At 37.1% G+C, this 15,789-nt stretch overlaps 1 protein-coding gene and 1 long non-coding RNA gene across 3 annotated transcripts in view; both read left to right on the top strand.

The window, feature by feature from the left end:
* The window catches only part of LOC103476610 (1-phosphatidylinositol 4,5-bisphosphate phosphodiesterase beta-1-like), a 65,749-nt gene that overhangs the window by 30,943 nt on the left and 19,017 nt on the right, over positions 1 to 15,789 (top strand). Inside the window, exons 11-18 of the mRNA XM_081616049.1 lie at positions 441 to 598; positions 1,605 to 1,687; positions 2,826 to 2,910; positions 3,019 to 3,184; positions 5,441 to 5,496; positions 8,539 to 8,635; positions 8,866 to 8,950; positions 9,333 to 9,457. Coding sequence (XP_081472175.1) covers positions 441 to 598; positions 1,605 to 1,687; positions 2,826 to 2,910; positions 3,019 to 3,184; positions 5,441 to 5,496; positions 8,539 to 8,635; positions 8,866 to 8,950; positions 9,333 to 9,457 — 855 coding nt within the window. The remainder of the gene's footprint in view (positions 1 to 440; positions 599 to 1,604; positions 1,688 to 2,825; positions 2,911 to 3,018; positions 3,185 to 5,440; positions 5,497 to 8,538; positions 8,636 to 8,865; positions 8,951 to 9,332; positions 9,458 to 15,789) is intronic.
* LOC145555009 (uncharacterized) lies at positions 9,464 to 15,483 on the top strand. Of its 2 annotated transcripts, XR_014091043.1 has the most exons (3): positions 9,464 to 12,554; positions 13,052 to 13,166; positions 13,261 to 15,483. It is a non-coding gene; the product is annotated as an uncharacterized LOC145555009 (long non-coding RNA). The 2 variants fall into 2 exon arrangements; XR_014091042.1 differs by having other exon boundaries at positions 9,464 to 13,166.

The following is a 15,789-nucleotide window of genomic DNA, read 5'->3' as shown; positions in this document are numbered from 1 at the left end:
ATCTGTACGTCTGCAAGCTGAAAATTTCACATTCACATATATTGCTGGTCGCTTGCCTTACTGGCATACCTCGCTCACTACTTAGAAGATAACTGGTCTTTATTCAAATGACCCAACTTCAGAAAACACACACAGTTGATAAGAACAGCAAAGTGAAAAAAGCTTAGCTAGTAGATGGTAGATGACACAAACCCATGTCCAGCTGAACTTTATTATTGCTTTTCAGCTCTTAGGAGTTAAAATCTCTGGTATGTTTTCATTTTGTATGACATTCCACCTGTTTTTAGAAGTTTGTTGTCATTAGTCATGATCTCTAATTTCCCTAACATAAGTGTTGTATTTTATCTTGGGAAAACAGTATGGTGGGTCTGGCTGCCTGGGGTCGACGACAAGCTGTCACAGTTTTCTTTCTGTTTATATTCCTTCTACGTGTGTTTCAGCGGGCCAGCTGGCAGGAAGCTCCTCGGTGGAGATGTACCGGCAGGTTTTGCTGGCTGGTTGTCGCTGTGTGGAACTAGACGTGTGGAAAGGGCGGACTGCTGAGGAGGAGCCGGTCATAACTCACGGCTTCACCATGACCTCTGAAATCTCCTTTAAGGTTTGTCAGCCACTATTTGAAACTGTGCGATAAAAACTACGTCTTAAATGTTGTCAGCGGAAATTTGTACATCCATTAACTGCAGCTTCACTAGCGATTTCAAGACATGGGAAATTTAAGCATATTATACAAATTTTAGACAGGGTTGAAGGCAAAGTTTTGGAAAAGCTATTCCAGAAGTTTATTATTAGCCTCCATTAACCATTCATGCTTGGGGTCATCATCTTGTTGTAACACCCAAATTTTATAATAGTCAAAGCAGGCTAACAATAGTCTTCTGGAATGCCCTGCCTAAAGCCCTAATCTGTACCATGTTGACAATTTTACTGCTACATGTTAGTTTTTTACAACCACAGCCACAAGATGTTTTTACTGAAATCCTATATGATGAACCTTCAGAAGTGAGAGCATAATTCTCATGTAATGTTTTTAAAGTTTGTATAGCAGGCATTTGTTTTAAGATTCAGGTCAGTGAAATGGTTTGGAAATCATGTTTCATTTTCATTCTCCTTTACAATTAAACATTATCTTTAATTGTAATTGCTGGATCAACACAACATTACCTTGTGTTGGTCCAGCTCCTAAGCAATCCTAATAAAATGGTTGTGATGTGATGAAATGCGAAAAAGTCATATCAATGTTCTTGTAAAGCATCATGCCATGAGTCCATGCCAGAAAATCAACCAGTTTAAATCAGCACTGCCAATTTTGCCAAGTGATTAAATTTCCAGCCAGAATTGTCACTAAAAGCATGTTGCTGGCTGCAACCAGCATGTGACTGACTTGTCAGGCTAATTCTCAGTCACGTCTCTTGTTGCCAGGCAATGCACCAACGCTGGCTGGGTTCCAACCAAAATCTTAAACAAATTTGATATTAAAGCAATTGAGTCAGCTTCACTAAAATCTAATCCATGTTAAGTCTGTTTTCCTGCTTATCCTATTTGTGAAATGGATATGTGACAAATCAACTAAAGAATAATTTTTTTTGGTTTGTTTTATTTTGTAGGAGGTGATTGAAGCCATTGCAGAATGCGCCTTTAAGACTTCACCTTTTCCTGTCATACTTTCATTTGAAAACCACGTCGACTCGTAAGGACTTTATTAACACATACACTCATCAGCCAGTTTTTCTTCCATACACTCATCAGCCAGTTTTTCTTCCATACACCTTACCTATCTTGCTTGCAGCTTGTGCATAATTTCTTTATGATAGATTTAACAAGAGGTTAGAAAACTTATCAGAGATGTTTGGCATTGGATTACAATCGACTCTTTGTCATGTTAAATCCCTGTTCTTCCCCATCCTAAAACTCTCTTTTAAAGTTCCCTTCACCATGTCTAGATGCCAAATTGCATTGCGATACCACCATATGGTTGGTTAATTTGTCCAGCCTTCCTAGCCATACAGCATTACAGAGATTTAAAGAGGAGTGGCAAAGGCAAATGAGGTGGATTGGCAGTGCTTGTCAGCAACTGATAGTAAATGTGTTTTCATTGACCATTTGACATTTCAAAAATAAATTTGCTTAACAGAAACACAGCAATTTACACAAAAAACAGCCCTCTTGTTTTTCAATGAGAGGTTTTGGTGCTATGATGAGTTGTTTTTTTTTGGTTGGATCAAAATGGATTTATTTGGCAAAACTGCAATGGAAGCACTGTTTTCACACCACGTGTCACATGATCAGCAGCCGGAGGTTGCACCTAGCGCAAACCATGAAGAGGACGACGACAGGAACAAGTTGGAGGATGATAACATATTTTTCAGTGACTTATTGTGTGAACAAATTTATTCAATTGTGATTTTAATTGTGCTTCTTATTTAATTGCAAAGGTTTTGCACACATTGGTAACAGAAACGCAGCTGCTGTCTTTGTGTGGAATATTGTTTCTGCTGCCTAGATTTGAATCTGTTAGCATGTCATGACAGCCATGAGATTGTCATTCAGCAACAGTCTTCAGTCAGAGGCCACTTCAGAGTCGTTGTAAGACTGACTGCTACTCCAGATACTTTATGCCCACAGCATATTTTAAGACACTTGGACGATATGAGTTATGACAACATTTAATTTTCTTTTGGTGTAGATAAATAGTTTTTGAATTGAACTGATCTGCTTTTGAACTGGTGTACCAGCTAAACTGACTGGTGAATGTATTATCTTGTTTATATAGAATATGTCATTATTGAGATAAAATGTGTAAATACGTTTCTTTATGTGTTTTCCAGCTTGAAGCAGCAGGCAAAAATGGCCGAATATTGTCGCTCTATTTTCGGAGAAGCATTGCTGATCGATCCTCTGGACAAATACCCTGTAGGAAAATGCAGAACGTTGTTTCATGCTGTGATTTTGAAAGTAACCCTGCACTGACCGTCGTTCTCTTTCACTATTTTTTTCCTCACACTTTTTCCGTGTCTGCAGCTGGAGGCGGGCGTCCCTCTGCCCAGTCCTCAGGAGCTGCTGGGCAAAATCCTCATCAAAAACAAGAAATCTCACAAACCCGCCAACACCGCTGACACCAAGAGGCTAATTGACCAGCCTGCCAATCAGAGTAATGAACCAGTGTCTCCTAGCAACAACACGGGAGGTATGACACAAAGACAATAGACTCAGAAATCCACATGAAAGATGCTCAACTGTGACAGTCAAAGGAAAAAAAAGGACAATCATTTACTTTGGGATTTGTGATGCTGCATTATCTGCAGAAAGACACAAAATATCAGAGCCTTCAGGGCTGAAATTAAAATGCTTTTTGTCCCAATCTGTGGAGTTGTTTTCACATCCATCCTTGCAAATATGAGTCACTGCTGTCGTTCTGGAAAGGTTCAGCGACGGAGCCGTCCTTAGAAGGCAGAGACACAAAGCAATTTCATGTGTGTGGGTTTTTTTTAATGATCGGTTGCTTTCACAAGGCTCATGTGTGTTTATCTTAACCTTTTAGCCGGAGTGGAACCTCAGATGTCTTTACATTCATACCGCTGCATCTCATCAGGGATGCCTCAGTAATGAACAGACCTCCCAGATGAGCTTAGAAGGGCTGAACTCCAATTAAGAGAGAAGCGCAGAGGGAAATTAAAAGGCCGTATTGATATGTTTGGCATCCAGGTCCTTAAAAACATTTTCTGGGACCGAAGATCCCAGCCATGGCTTAGAAAGCAGACTGGGATGTCTCGCTGAAATTCCTTCTCACAGAGCGCTTTTAAGATACGAAAGAAATAGTCTGCTTTCGTCCGAGAGCAGCCCCTATCTTTTGGTTTGTTGCTTGAGAAATGATGCGCTACAACCAGCAACTTCAATTTATTTCATTGGGATTTTATGACTAAAAATATTAAAGTCCGTTTTTTGTGAAGACGCTCAGTCAGACTGGATGAAAAATATTGCTACAAACTCTCAGTTGAAAACAGATTTGGGCCTTTTAACATGTTCTGGTGAACATCTCCCAAACTCTCAAGTTTTTCATTCGAAATTCTCCTGTTTTTGGCTCCATCAACTGGCGAAAAGCATCAATGCATACAGATACCATGTTTCAACATAACTATGGTATGTTCTTTTAAACAGTTATTTGCATAGAACCGTCTCCAGAGTTACCATGGATTTATTGTCTGCTTTTTGGACTTATGCTCTTCTTGCACCATCTGTCAGTGCAGATGGATGGTCATTTCCTGGTCACTTCACAGTTGTGCTAAACTCTATTTTGTTTTCAGACAATGGGTTGTAACCAAACACCGCTTAGAATTTATCCAGCACTTCATCTCTGACCTGCCTGGTGTGCCCATTTACTATTTGCTTGCACTGTTTTTTATTTAGGAGCGTTTTTTTAATCAAACAAAAAAAAGTATCAGATTTTTTTTATGTTAATAAAACATTCGGGCTGGAACTTGATGTGTTAATTTCGATTAATTAATTACATAGATTTTAAGGTATTACAAATTTACAAAGACAATTAATTGCTTTTCTTCCAGGTAGAACCTTTATGTTTGTATGTTTCTGGTACATTTGTACATCTGACAGACAAGCGACATCCACAAATAGCAGCAAGAGAAAACTTCCTCCCTTGGCCCACTGAGGGTTCATTTTTGTTTCAAAAAACTTTCTGATGGGATGCTAGAAAAGACTGTTGTTGTGTTCAAGTTGTGCTAAAAGGAGTTAGCCTATCAGCGAAGCCGATCAAAAATAGCACCTCAATGCTAAGGTGTAGCAGCGATACAGACGTCCCCAACGCTAATCTCCACATTTCTAAAGAAGTTCCGCTCATGATCAGAGGTTCATAAAACCTAGATAGCACTTTGCACCAATCTGATGGTTGAATAACCTAAATAATAGATTGAAAACAATAAATATCTTTCTTGTTGAGCTCATATGTATATTTATTTATTCAATTAATTAGCATCAAAATTGTTTTTAAATTGAAAATGTTGCTTATTTTGTTGAAACATGGTTTTCTATAATTAATTACAGCTTCTATCATTAACTCAATTACAAATTTTAGTCACGTTTCAACATTTATTCTTTTTTCTTCTTTTTACACAATTTACACAACTGAGTTTGTCTGTCATATAAATCTTTATGAAATACAGTGTAGTCCAGAATTTGCTTGTGCAACAAAATGTTGGAAAGTCCAAAGGGTGTGAATACATTTACAAGACCATTTTTTCACTGAGAGCTCTGTGTTGACTCTAATTAAACTACGATGTGCAGTGAAGCCGCACACCCAGCCTCCGATGACGCATCTGCCTCGTAGCCAGCCGGCTTCTTTCCTTCCACAGAGTCACGTTTCATTCTAGTTCTTCTGTAGAAATGAGATGGGACATGGAGATGATGGCAACTTATTTAATTTTAACAGACATGGAGGCTGAGAGTGAGGAAGATGATGATGATGAAGATGATGATGGTAAAAAGGTCAGTGGGGACGTTTTAAAGAGCTGACAGAGGGCCACCCTCACCGCTGTCACCCTTTGTTATCGTTCGCAAGCGATGTGTGTTTTCACAGCTTTGTTGGTCTGTTCTTACATGCTGGTGTTGATCTTGTCGTGAATGTTTGCTGTTTTTGTTTGCTTTTTTAGTCTGTGCCTTTTTTTCACTGTTGTCCCGAAGCTGCTCTTTATTTGTCATCTGTGCTGTTCTTGATCTTTGGTCAGTGTTTGGATGCTATCTATCTTGTACTGTTGCAGTTTTTAATTGAAAGACTTCAGCCCTCATCCATTCAGTTTGGCTTTGTGCCCATCGTTGGTACTCTTGCTCCGTGTTGGTGTCAAATATGTCTAATAGTTTACCGGAGCAAACATGCAGTGATCAAGTGCCTCTTATGTCAGTTTCCATCTGTCCTGACTTCACAATCGATTGGACCAAGCGCTTGCTGCATTTCCATTACAAATGTGTACAACTTTGTCTATATTCCACTAATTTGGAAAAAATACAACTTTGTACTCACACCTTTTCCTAAGAAATGCAATTAAAATCACATGTGAATAAATTTGTTCAGGCGATAAGTCACAAAAGAATATGCAGTGCCATGATCTTTCTAGCACTTCCTGTCATCGTCTTCGTCATGGTTTGCACCAGCGGCAACATATTTGTTGATCATGTGACTTGTGTGATGCAAAAAAAAGTGTTTCCATTTGCGAAATAATCCAATTTTGATACAGCCAAAAAAAAAACACACACCTCATCCATGCGCCAAAACTTTTTATCAAAAAAATGGTTTCTTTTAAATTGGCATGATTTCATACAATGAATTTACTTTTGAAATGTCAAATTGCCCAATTCTATGGTCAATGGAAACACAGATATTGCTTAATCTGCACGTCACATTACGTTTTTTACAACATACAAAACATCTATTTAGAACAAATCATGTAAAACAAGATCAATTTAGAAAGCTGAACTCAACTAATATTACAAATGTTTTGCCATTTAAAAAACACAAAATGCCATTTCTAATGACTGATGTTGTCATTAAATGGTTCAGCCTCATGATGTCATTCATCCCCAGGTCTTAGTTGAGCTTGTTGAGATTTGTAATTGAGTTCAAGTTAACAATGACAATTGCCACTTCAGTATAGGACCTCTTCAGAAGCCATGCTTTGCTGGACTTTATGTGCTTGGACCCATCGGCCTGTTTAAACATTCAATGACCCCCAAGCTTCCTCACAAACACCATAGCATTTTTATGACTTGGGTCAAACCTTTTGAATTTCCTTTCTCAAACTACTCAGTAGTTTTTTTGAGTTCTGGTCTATTCCTCCTGACAGAACGGGTGGAACTGAGTCAAGTTTGTTCTCTACTTCACTGACGCACGCCTTTTTAGATCTGCCTACAAACTTTCTATAGGACTGAGGTCAAGGTTTTGAGATGGCCACGACCTTGACTTTGTTTCCCTTAAGCCACTTTGTAGCCACTGTGGTTGTATGCTTAGGGTCATAGTCCATTTGGAAGATAAATCACCTGAGCTTTGAATTCCTGGCTGATCTTTATAGAAGTTGTTTCCCCAAACAGTTGGGATGGTACAAGTGCCCTGTTCAATGTATCAACGATAAACCCGTCTTTCAGGAACAACTGAGCTCTGCCGGTAAAGTGTGCAGCATAGCGCAGTGTAGCAAAGACACATTCGGTCCAGGGTTACTGGTGTATAACCTATTTAAATAAAAACAAAGACTTGGGGGCAAGTAAAGCCTGGTGGCTTGCCAAGCCACCAGTGTTACTGGGTTAGTGTTACGTACACACCCCCAGTGTTACATACACACTGGGGGAAACCGTGTGTATGTAACTTCCTGCTTCAACTCCAGTTGGGAGCTGATTTTCTTCACTTACTATTAAACCATCAACACTCCAGGTTTTTAGGTGTTACACCTCAAGCACGCCTCATGCATTCGATGAACCCCTAACTGGTTCCATCATGTCTGCTTCAGACTCTGTGATTTCCTAATGTGTGCACTTCTTTCCAGGGGGTTGAAGAATCTGGGGACTGCAGTAGTTATTGAAAGTAGCAATTACTGTTGAATTTGAAATAATTGTTATTTCCCACAGAGAACATGATTGTGGATTTTAGGAGAAGAAGGAACGTGTCAAAGACTATTTCCATGATGGGGGAAGAATTTAAAGAACATTTGTGTTTGCCTGGTTTACAGACTGCTTTGGAGAAGCGTCAGTGATTCTGTCTACAGGAAGAGACGGAGCAGACTGTTAGTTAAGGGAGTTTAGGTTTTGCAGTATTTACAGAATGACGTTGTAGATTTTCAGTTATGGAGAGTGCAGTCTCATATGTAGACATCTATGACAGTCGCAGCATCAGAGCCAGTGAGTAAAAAAAAAATCTATAAAGAAACAAATTAAGAAAGAAAGCTGAAACTTGTCCAAAGAAAGACACTTCATAAAATCAAAAGCATAATGAACAACCATGAGCATAAAGCACAATTAGACTGAATATATTTGAATTCATTTCAGAGATACTTTATTAATTAAATATCTTTAATTAAATTAAATTAAATTAAATATCTTCAATCTGAAGACTGTTGCTGTATGACAGCCTCATGACTATCATGGTGACATGCTAACAGCTCAATATCCATGAAGCAGAGATTATATCCCACAGTAACATGTTTTGGATGACACCACCGGTTCTTAGCTTAACTTTCTGATAAAGAGTAAGATAAGGTGTGTTTCTTTATTAGGCTTGAATTGCATCTCAATTCAGCTGTGTGCTCATTTTGTTTGTTTTTGGTTGTTCTCATATGTCCACTACAAAAAAACAACAAAAAGAAACAGCTGTTGTTTTACTGTGCAACAGCAAACCCGTGCGTTTGTTCTGCATCTCTGTTGTTGAGCAGCATACTCTCTCAAAACCAACTTTGTGCATGATTATTTGGCTGTGAAGATGTGTTTTTAAGGAATGTTTGATCGTATTTCAGTGTTTAACCTTGTGATTGTTGGCCTTCGTCTCAGGGCTCTGCGGAGAGAGAGGCTGTTGCTACGGAAGAGATGTCAACTCTGGTAAACTACGTCCAGCCGACCAAGTTCAACTCCTTTGAAGCATCAAAGAGTAAGAGCAACAGATGCAGAATCTGCTGCAACACAGTTTGAATGTTGGATCTTTGTGTCTCTAACTCAGCTACATGTTTTGCCTCAATATTTTGTTTTATTAAATGACAGGATCAGGATGTAAGACAATCTGAGGCATTTTCCCTAAAACCGTTGTCTGAAGGAGGGAAGTGATGTAACCAAAATAATTGCCCAAGAAATGAGCTTCTTCCTGTGTTTTTCTGTGTCTAGAGGCAGCTCGCTGTTACCACATGTCATCTTTTGTGGAGACCAAAGCTTTGGAGCACCTCACAAAGTCACCAGTGGAGTTCGTGGAGTATCCTTGGCCACCAATACCGCAGTTGCGGAACGCCATGGCAACCAGTTCTTTACTTTGTTTTCCCTCTTCCTCTTTCAATGCTTCTTCTTTTTACTTCAAATGTCAGAAATATGTATGAGTCACTAAGGAACTTAAGAATTCATTTTTTTAAATTTGAGCTTGGGTATTTATGTCAGCTTGCATAGGAGGAACTTCAAAGGTTATAAGTTCATTTCAACATATATAATTACTAAAACCTACTTCTGAAAAATAAATCAAAACCCTTAAGTAATTTTTTTTATCTATATCTATATCTATACCCCGAAGACAATTTCATGTATGATTTCTCTATACCAGACAATTATTCTCTGGTTGTTTTCCTTAATGTCGTGTCGACAAGATATAATAAATCCCAGCTGAGTCGTATTTACCCAAAAGGAACCAGAGTGGACTCGTCAAACTTTATGCCTCAGCTGTTCTGGAATGCTGGATGCCAACTTGTGGCTCTCAACTACCAAACTATTGGTAAAAATTAAATAATAAAATAGAAAAGGCTAAACAATAAAGGTGAATTTTAACTCATAACCAACAGGTTAGAACAAGAAGGCATTTCAATTTTAATCCCCTTTAGACTTAAGTGCCACCATTGATCACAGCAACATTGTACGTCTTTTATCATCTTGGGTCAGAATTATGGATTCCACTTTAAATTTATTTTGCTAATTGTGTCCCAAACAAAATCTTTAGCATTGATTTTGTTCGTAACATCCTTAGGACCACAGTTGAATTGTACTTTATCCCAGTGATTAGTCATTGGCCCTCTTTTATTCTGAATTTATGTATGTTATCATTTAAATGCAGATGACTGACTGTATAAGTTAATTTTGCTTGATTTCAAAGCTTACTAGAAGAAATGAAGTCAGGTCAGACTAGATTAAATCAAGCTTGAGCCAGGTTAGGTCCAAATTCAGTCTTCAGTGGTAAATACATCAGTAGCATATAGATTGGTAGCATCTAGCACATGTTCCTGAGTTCCTGCCATCACCTTCAATTTATAAGAGAGAAGCTGCAAAAACTGAAATCTTAGTAAGATTAAATATCTTAAATTAAGGAGATTTTTCTTGTTTTCTTTCTGACAAGATCATTTTTCTCACCAAGAGGGGTTTATGTTAGAATATTTTCTTATTTTAAGTGTTTTTGTACTTAATTATGTCAGTAAGATATAAAAGCTTAATATTAAGAAAATATTAACTATTATGAGTAAATATGTGCTAGAATCTAGAATATCAATATTTACCAATCAAACTTCAAGTCTAGAACTTATTTTATATAAGTAAAAATTTCTTATTTCAAGCACATAAAGCGAAATCACATACTTAATGAAATGTCTTCAGATAATTAAAACAGACTATGTCCAAATGGAATCCTTTGTGTTATTGTCAATGAAAAATAAAAAAAACCCATGAATTTATACTCTTGTATAAGTTGGCAGAGTGTACTGGAAATTATAATTTAATATTTAAACAGTTGACATTTAACACAACAATTTTAGAGACAATATCAGTTTATATATGAAGATAATTCTTGTCATGTTTCCGTCTGCTATGGACCTTAATCTGATCTTCTTGATGCAAGATGTGGGACCTCTCACTGACGTGTCATGAAATTTCTATTGATGTGTGATTTGAAATGGCTGGTATTCCACACAATGAGATTAGAATCAACAATATTGATTAGCTCAATGTCATGATAAATATTTTAATTTTTGGTTTATATTTCAAATTCTCACTTTATAAGTTACTAATATTAGTTAGAACAATATTTTATTGATCGTGTTTGTCACCCCTTTTATGACATCATACAATCCAAATGGGAAAGCGCCCAAAATGTCAGTGAGATAGTATTAATGTTCAATACAACAGATTTTCTTTCCGATCCGATACCGAGTAAAATTTAAGCTGGTATTGGCAATACAGATCCCATACTTTGTGCAAAGACAGTTAATTTGTTTCTTAATTAAATAAAAGATAAATGTAATCCATATCTTGGCTTCATAAAAAGAACACAATGTACTCTGATGCACTCATTTTAAATTCAGAAGTATATTGAGACAACAATCTCGTTTACTTTAAGCTATTTTAATTCAGCAGAAATATACAAAATATGTAAAAATGGAGTTGCAAACTAAAAAAAAAAAAAAGAAAATCAGTAAATTAAAACCCCACTAAATACATCCTTGTTTAATTATTAAAACTATAAAATGACAGCTGAAATTATGGAGCCCTCCAGGGGACATGAGGATTTTTTTCTTTTGCTTTCCCTCACAAAAGGTTTTGCGTTCGCTCGCAATAATCTACAGATCAGTTCATGCGGCATAATTGAATACTGTAAGCCATTTTTACAGTGGCCGCCATACTTTCTGCTTTAATATAAGCTTATAAGGTTTTTCCATGGACTATTGAGTTATTATCGCAGGGTAATAAGTCATTTGATTGTGTCTCTGTTGTGCAGAGCTGTGCAGAGACTAGTAAAGGGGCAGGTGCTCAAAAAAAGGGCTCATCTAACTGCATTCTAGGACAGAATATTAACAAAGCCTCTCAGCTTTCAAAGTTTAATAAACAATGATAAATTACAAAATTGTGAGATATACAATCAAAGCTAACGAACATCTCCGTATCGAGCATAACACTATGCCTATGTAAGATATTTTATTAGTAATTTCTTTCTGCAGGTCAAACCCGCAATTTAGCAAGATATGTAAATCAGAGCTGGACCACCAGACATATTTTGTCTTTACAGAATTACATTATTAAAATATAAACAAGGACACAATGCAACCTTTAAGTGACTGTAATCTATAAAAAGAGCTGCCTGTTTGCTGCAGTGGAGATGAAGACGGTCCATTCAGGAAAGCAGAGCTGCAGCAAACTTTGACGTGGAACTGCAGAAAAAAGAAAAAAACAAAAGCAAAAATTGAATTGTTGATGCATGTCACCATGAGAAAAACCTACTGAGTTTTGATTAAAAAAACCTTTTTTAAACATTAAAATCCCACATTTGTCTCATAAAGTGAATTTTTTTGCAAAACAAACTTATTTGTGCATGTCAGAAATCTTTTCTTGATATTCTAAGTTTTTGTTTGACTCAAAGTTTTGCTTGTGATTCTCACATGACGTCTTGAGCAGGACCTAAAATCACAACAGAATATTTCTGATGTGTGCAAATAAATGTTTGTTTGGTAATAAACCTTTTAAGTTCACAAGACAAAAATGAGTTATTTAATAAAAAAAAAAAGTTTTTTAAACAAAACAGTTTGTTTTTAAAAAAGAAATCATTACAATTCCAAAAGTTTTGATTACAATTTTATTTTACTTAACTGAGGTTAGTTTTTTTCCCCATTGAAAGGGATGGGAAAACAAATTTAACTTCATACTCTGTGAACCAGACCCTAAACTTAAAGTCTGTCATTAACGGTTAATTCAGTTGTAACAGCCTAACTAAGCTTTTATCTACTGTACTTTTATAATATTTTCTTTTGGCAAATTCTCTAATCTCGGTTGGACATGAATGAAGATGGAGGACCTTTTTACGTGTATAGACCCTACAGCTGCTGTACTGAGAGGTAAGTTTAAAATTGTCTGTCTTTCTAAGATAAGCTAACTGTGAAGCTAGTTAGCATGTCGTGAAATGGCAATTTTCACTCGCGAGTTAAAGAGCCGCTCTTGTGAATATGAGCTTTGAACAGTTATTAACCACAATAGCTGTGGCTTAAAAATAATATTGACACGAGTTCCTGGTAGCTTCCGTTTTTTAACATAGCTAAGGTGGCTTCTCATTCCTAGCTTCTGATTCGGGAAATGGTTAAAGGGAAATTCCGCCTAGTATTTCACTAACTTTGAGGGTGTTTGATGTGCTGTAATTTAAAAACTTAAATGCAATGAGTCTAAAAGCCTAGGTTAGATATTCCACACTGTTACCAGGATATTTTAAACACTATTTTTGATTTGTGAATTTAAGTAGTAGTTTGATTTAATTAAAATGACTGTCTTGCCATCTTGAATTCATGTAATATTGTAATTGAGCACATTAACTAAAATAAGCCTTGTTTTATTTTTCAAGTAAACCAAACTGTTGCCATGGTGAAGCCTATGCCAGACACATCGTCAATCACGTATTGCACCATCTACAAGAAACTTTGGGAATTGCAAGTGAGGACGTCCTTCACATTCTTGAGGTAAGAAATTTATGATACTGATTCATCATTACACTGATTAGTCCCTAAAACGTGGTTTGTTTTGTGATTGTTTTTCTGTCTGTGCTCCAATTAGCAGATGACCCAACAACTTCAATCAAACAAGACCACTTTTCTGCTCTGTGGTGATCGTGAAACCAACTTTCTACTGGCCGTTGGAACCATGATCTTCTCAAAGGAGGACTGATAGTGTGATGTACATCATAGCTACTACACCTTTCAGCATCCTTGTGTGTGGCCACTCCTCTCTGTGCTGCTGACAGATATCTTGAGAACGGCGTCCGTAACTGAGACAAGACTTCCACATATAAAAGGCTATGGCCGAGGATTTTACAGGATTGTTTAAGAATCAGATGCCCATCCAGACTTTAAATTCTGATCAGTAGTCATGTTAGGGCTGTATAAATAAATCGATTCGGCGATATATATAAATATTTTCCGCCCTCGGAAAGTATCGATTTTTCATCCGCGAGTATCGATCCGTTAAACCATAGGAGTCCATAGCCTTATAGCTCTTTTTAACGTCTAATTTGTTACCGCGTAGCAGCAAGACTCCGCCTCCCTCAGTCACACTTTCAACTTGAGCTTAAAGTTCACATTATAAACTACACACCAGTTTTTAAATTGTGTTAATAGACCAAGTAAAACCAGAGTTATGCTAAAATTAGTAAACCATATTTTTCTGAATGTCAGAGAAATGTCAAAAGCGCCGCCATTTCCCGGCTTTTCCGATTATGTGAGAGGGAATGAGCTTCCAAACGTACAAAACGAAACGAAACATTAGATTCCTGTGTTTTTGGAAATGTAAAATCTTCAATAAATAACGATGGGCTGTATTTTGTTGCTGAAAAACGAAGTAAAGTTGGGCAAATAACCGTGAAAGAGAAGCGGAACGGAGTAGCGGAATGGAGTAGCGGAACGGAGTAGCGGAACGGAGTAGCGGAACGGAGTAGCGGCGCGAATTGAGCAGCTGCAAAAGCAGTGAGATTACAAAATTAATGCAAATTTCGACTGGTAGCATTCACTTCGTAATTAGTTTTTAGCTTAGCGGTTTCTGTTCTGTATATAAAGGATTACCTGAAGACAGTGGCGGAGCCAGAGGGGGGGCCAGTGCCCCCCCTGTCATCTGATTGGCCCCCCCAGTGGCCCCCCCCTGATGATTGACATGTAACAGCACCAGGTTATTCCTGTACATTATTTGGAATCATTCTAAGCTAATATCTAAAGAAGAAAACCAATAATAAATATATGAAAAGGAAATGTATAAAACTTTATATAAGTCCATGTGACATAAATAAATAGATTTTTATCAGGCGCGATACCAGCCTCCTTTATACTCATAACAACAAGCTGATATTCTTCTCCTGGATGTTTCAGTTGTGCTGCGCTGTGGTGCAACTCAAAGGCTAAAGCACTTCATACCTGGTGGTGATGGTAAAACACCAATAAGTTATTTATTGATCCTCCGCAAAAAAGAGAAAAAACTGAAGAGGGGCCGACAATGTTCATAGTTTGGAGCAGAGGTTGGGTTGGAGTTTTTTTGTTGTCCGTCAAAGAAAAAAAATCATTTTATTTCCAATTTGTAGTCATCAAATGAAACATTTATTATTTCTCTGCGAGAACGTTTTTGAAATCAGGTAACATTTCACGAAATGACGTGATTAGAAGACGACAGAACTCTGATCGGTTTCTGATCCCTCAGCGGGAGAAAAACCAGCAGAAGCGGATCAGCTGCGCTAGAAGCTCCAGAGTTTGGTCCGTTAAAGCGTCCAGATCAGAGGTTTTTGATCCAAAAAAATGCAGCCACAGTGTCCAAAAGAAAAACTCATAAGTGCAATCATTTGCATATTGAGTCTACAGAGGCTGATAATCTCCCCACTCTGCTCCTGGATTACCGTTTAAACTTTTGAGTTTTATGTCAAATCCACATGAATTAAATGACAGAAACTAATTCTCTCACTGCATCTTTGATTCATTTTGTCCAGCTGCAGACTGTTAGACTGTCCAATCAGAGTCGGGTATTGTGTAGTTGGTGCTTTTAATCAGTTTTCAGTTAACTAAAGTCAAGTCTATGGAACACAAAATGTCACTAAAATCACTCTGTCCCTCTAAAATCTTTCAGAAAATCGTAAAAATGCACTGAATCGTAGCGAACTATATCGCTCAACAAATATCGTGATACATATCGTATCGTGACCAGAATATCGAGTATCGTACCGTGAAATTATTGTATCACTACACCCCTAAGTCATGTTTTATTGTGTTTCTGTGAAACTTAAATGTAATAAAGATGTTAAAAGTATTTGAACTCATGTCTTCATTTCAGCAAGCCAATAACATCTCTTGTTCCAGTATTCACAGGATTAATTTTTGGATTCTTGCCTTAGAACCTTGAGTAAAGCAATGACAAAATATATATTTTAATTCTATGCCACAATAAAAGTAAACTAGTTTTAGGCATATATATGCTGATTTCAAGAAATTCAATGTAAAGTAACATTTTCTTTACTTGAGATTATTTTTCTTAAAATAAGATAATATATCTTATAAGTAGGCTTGTTTTAAGTAAAAATATACTAATTTTAAGATATTTGTAGGTTCATTT

This window comes from Poecilia reticulata, chromosome 15, assembly GCF_904066995.2.
Source record: "Poecilia reticulata chromosome 15, P_reticulata-male-v2, whole genome shotgun sequence".
NCBI lineage: Eukaryota > Metazoa > Chordata > Actinopteri > Cyprinodontiformes > Poeciliidae > Poecilia > Poecilia reticulata.
This window is presented reverse-complemented; position numbering and strand designations above follow the sequence as displayed.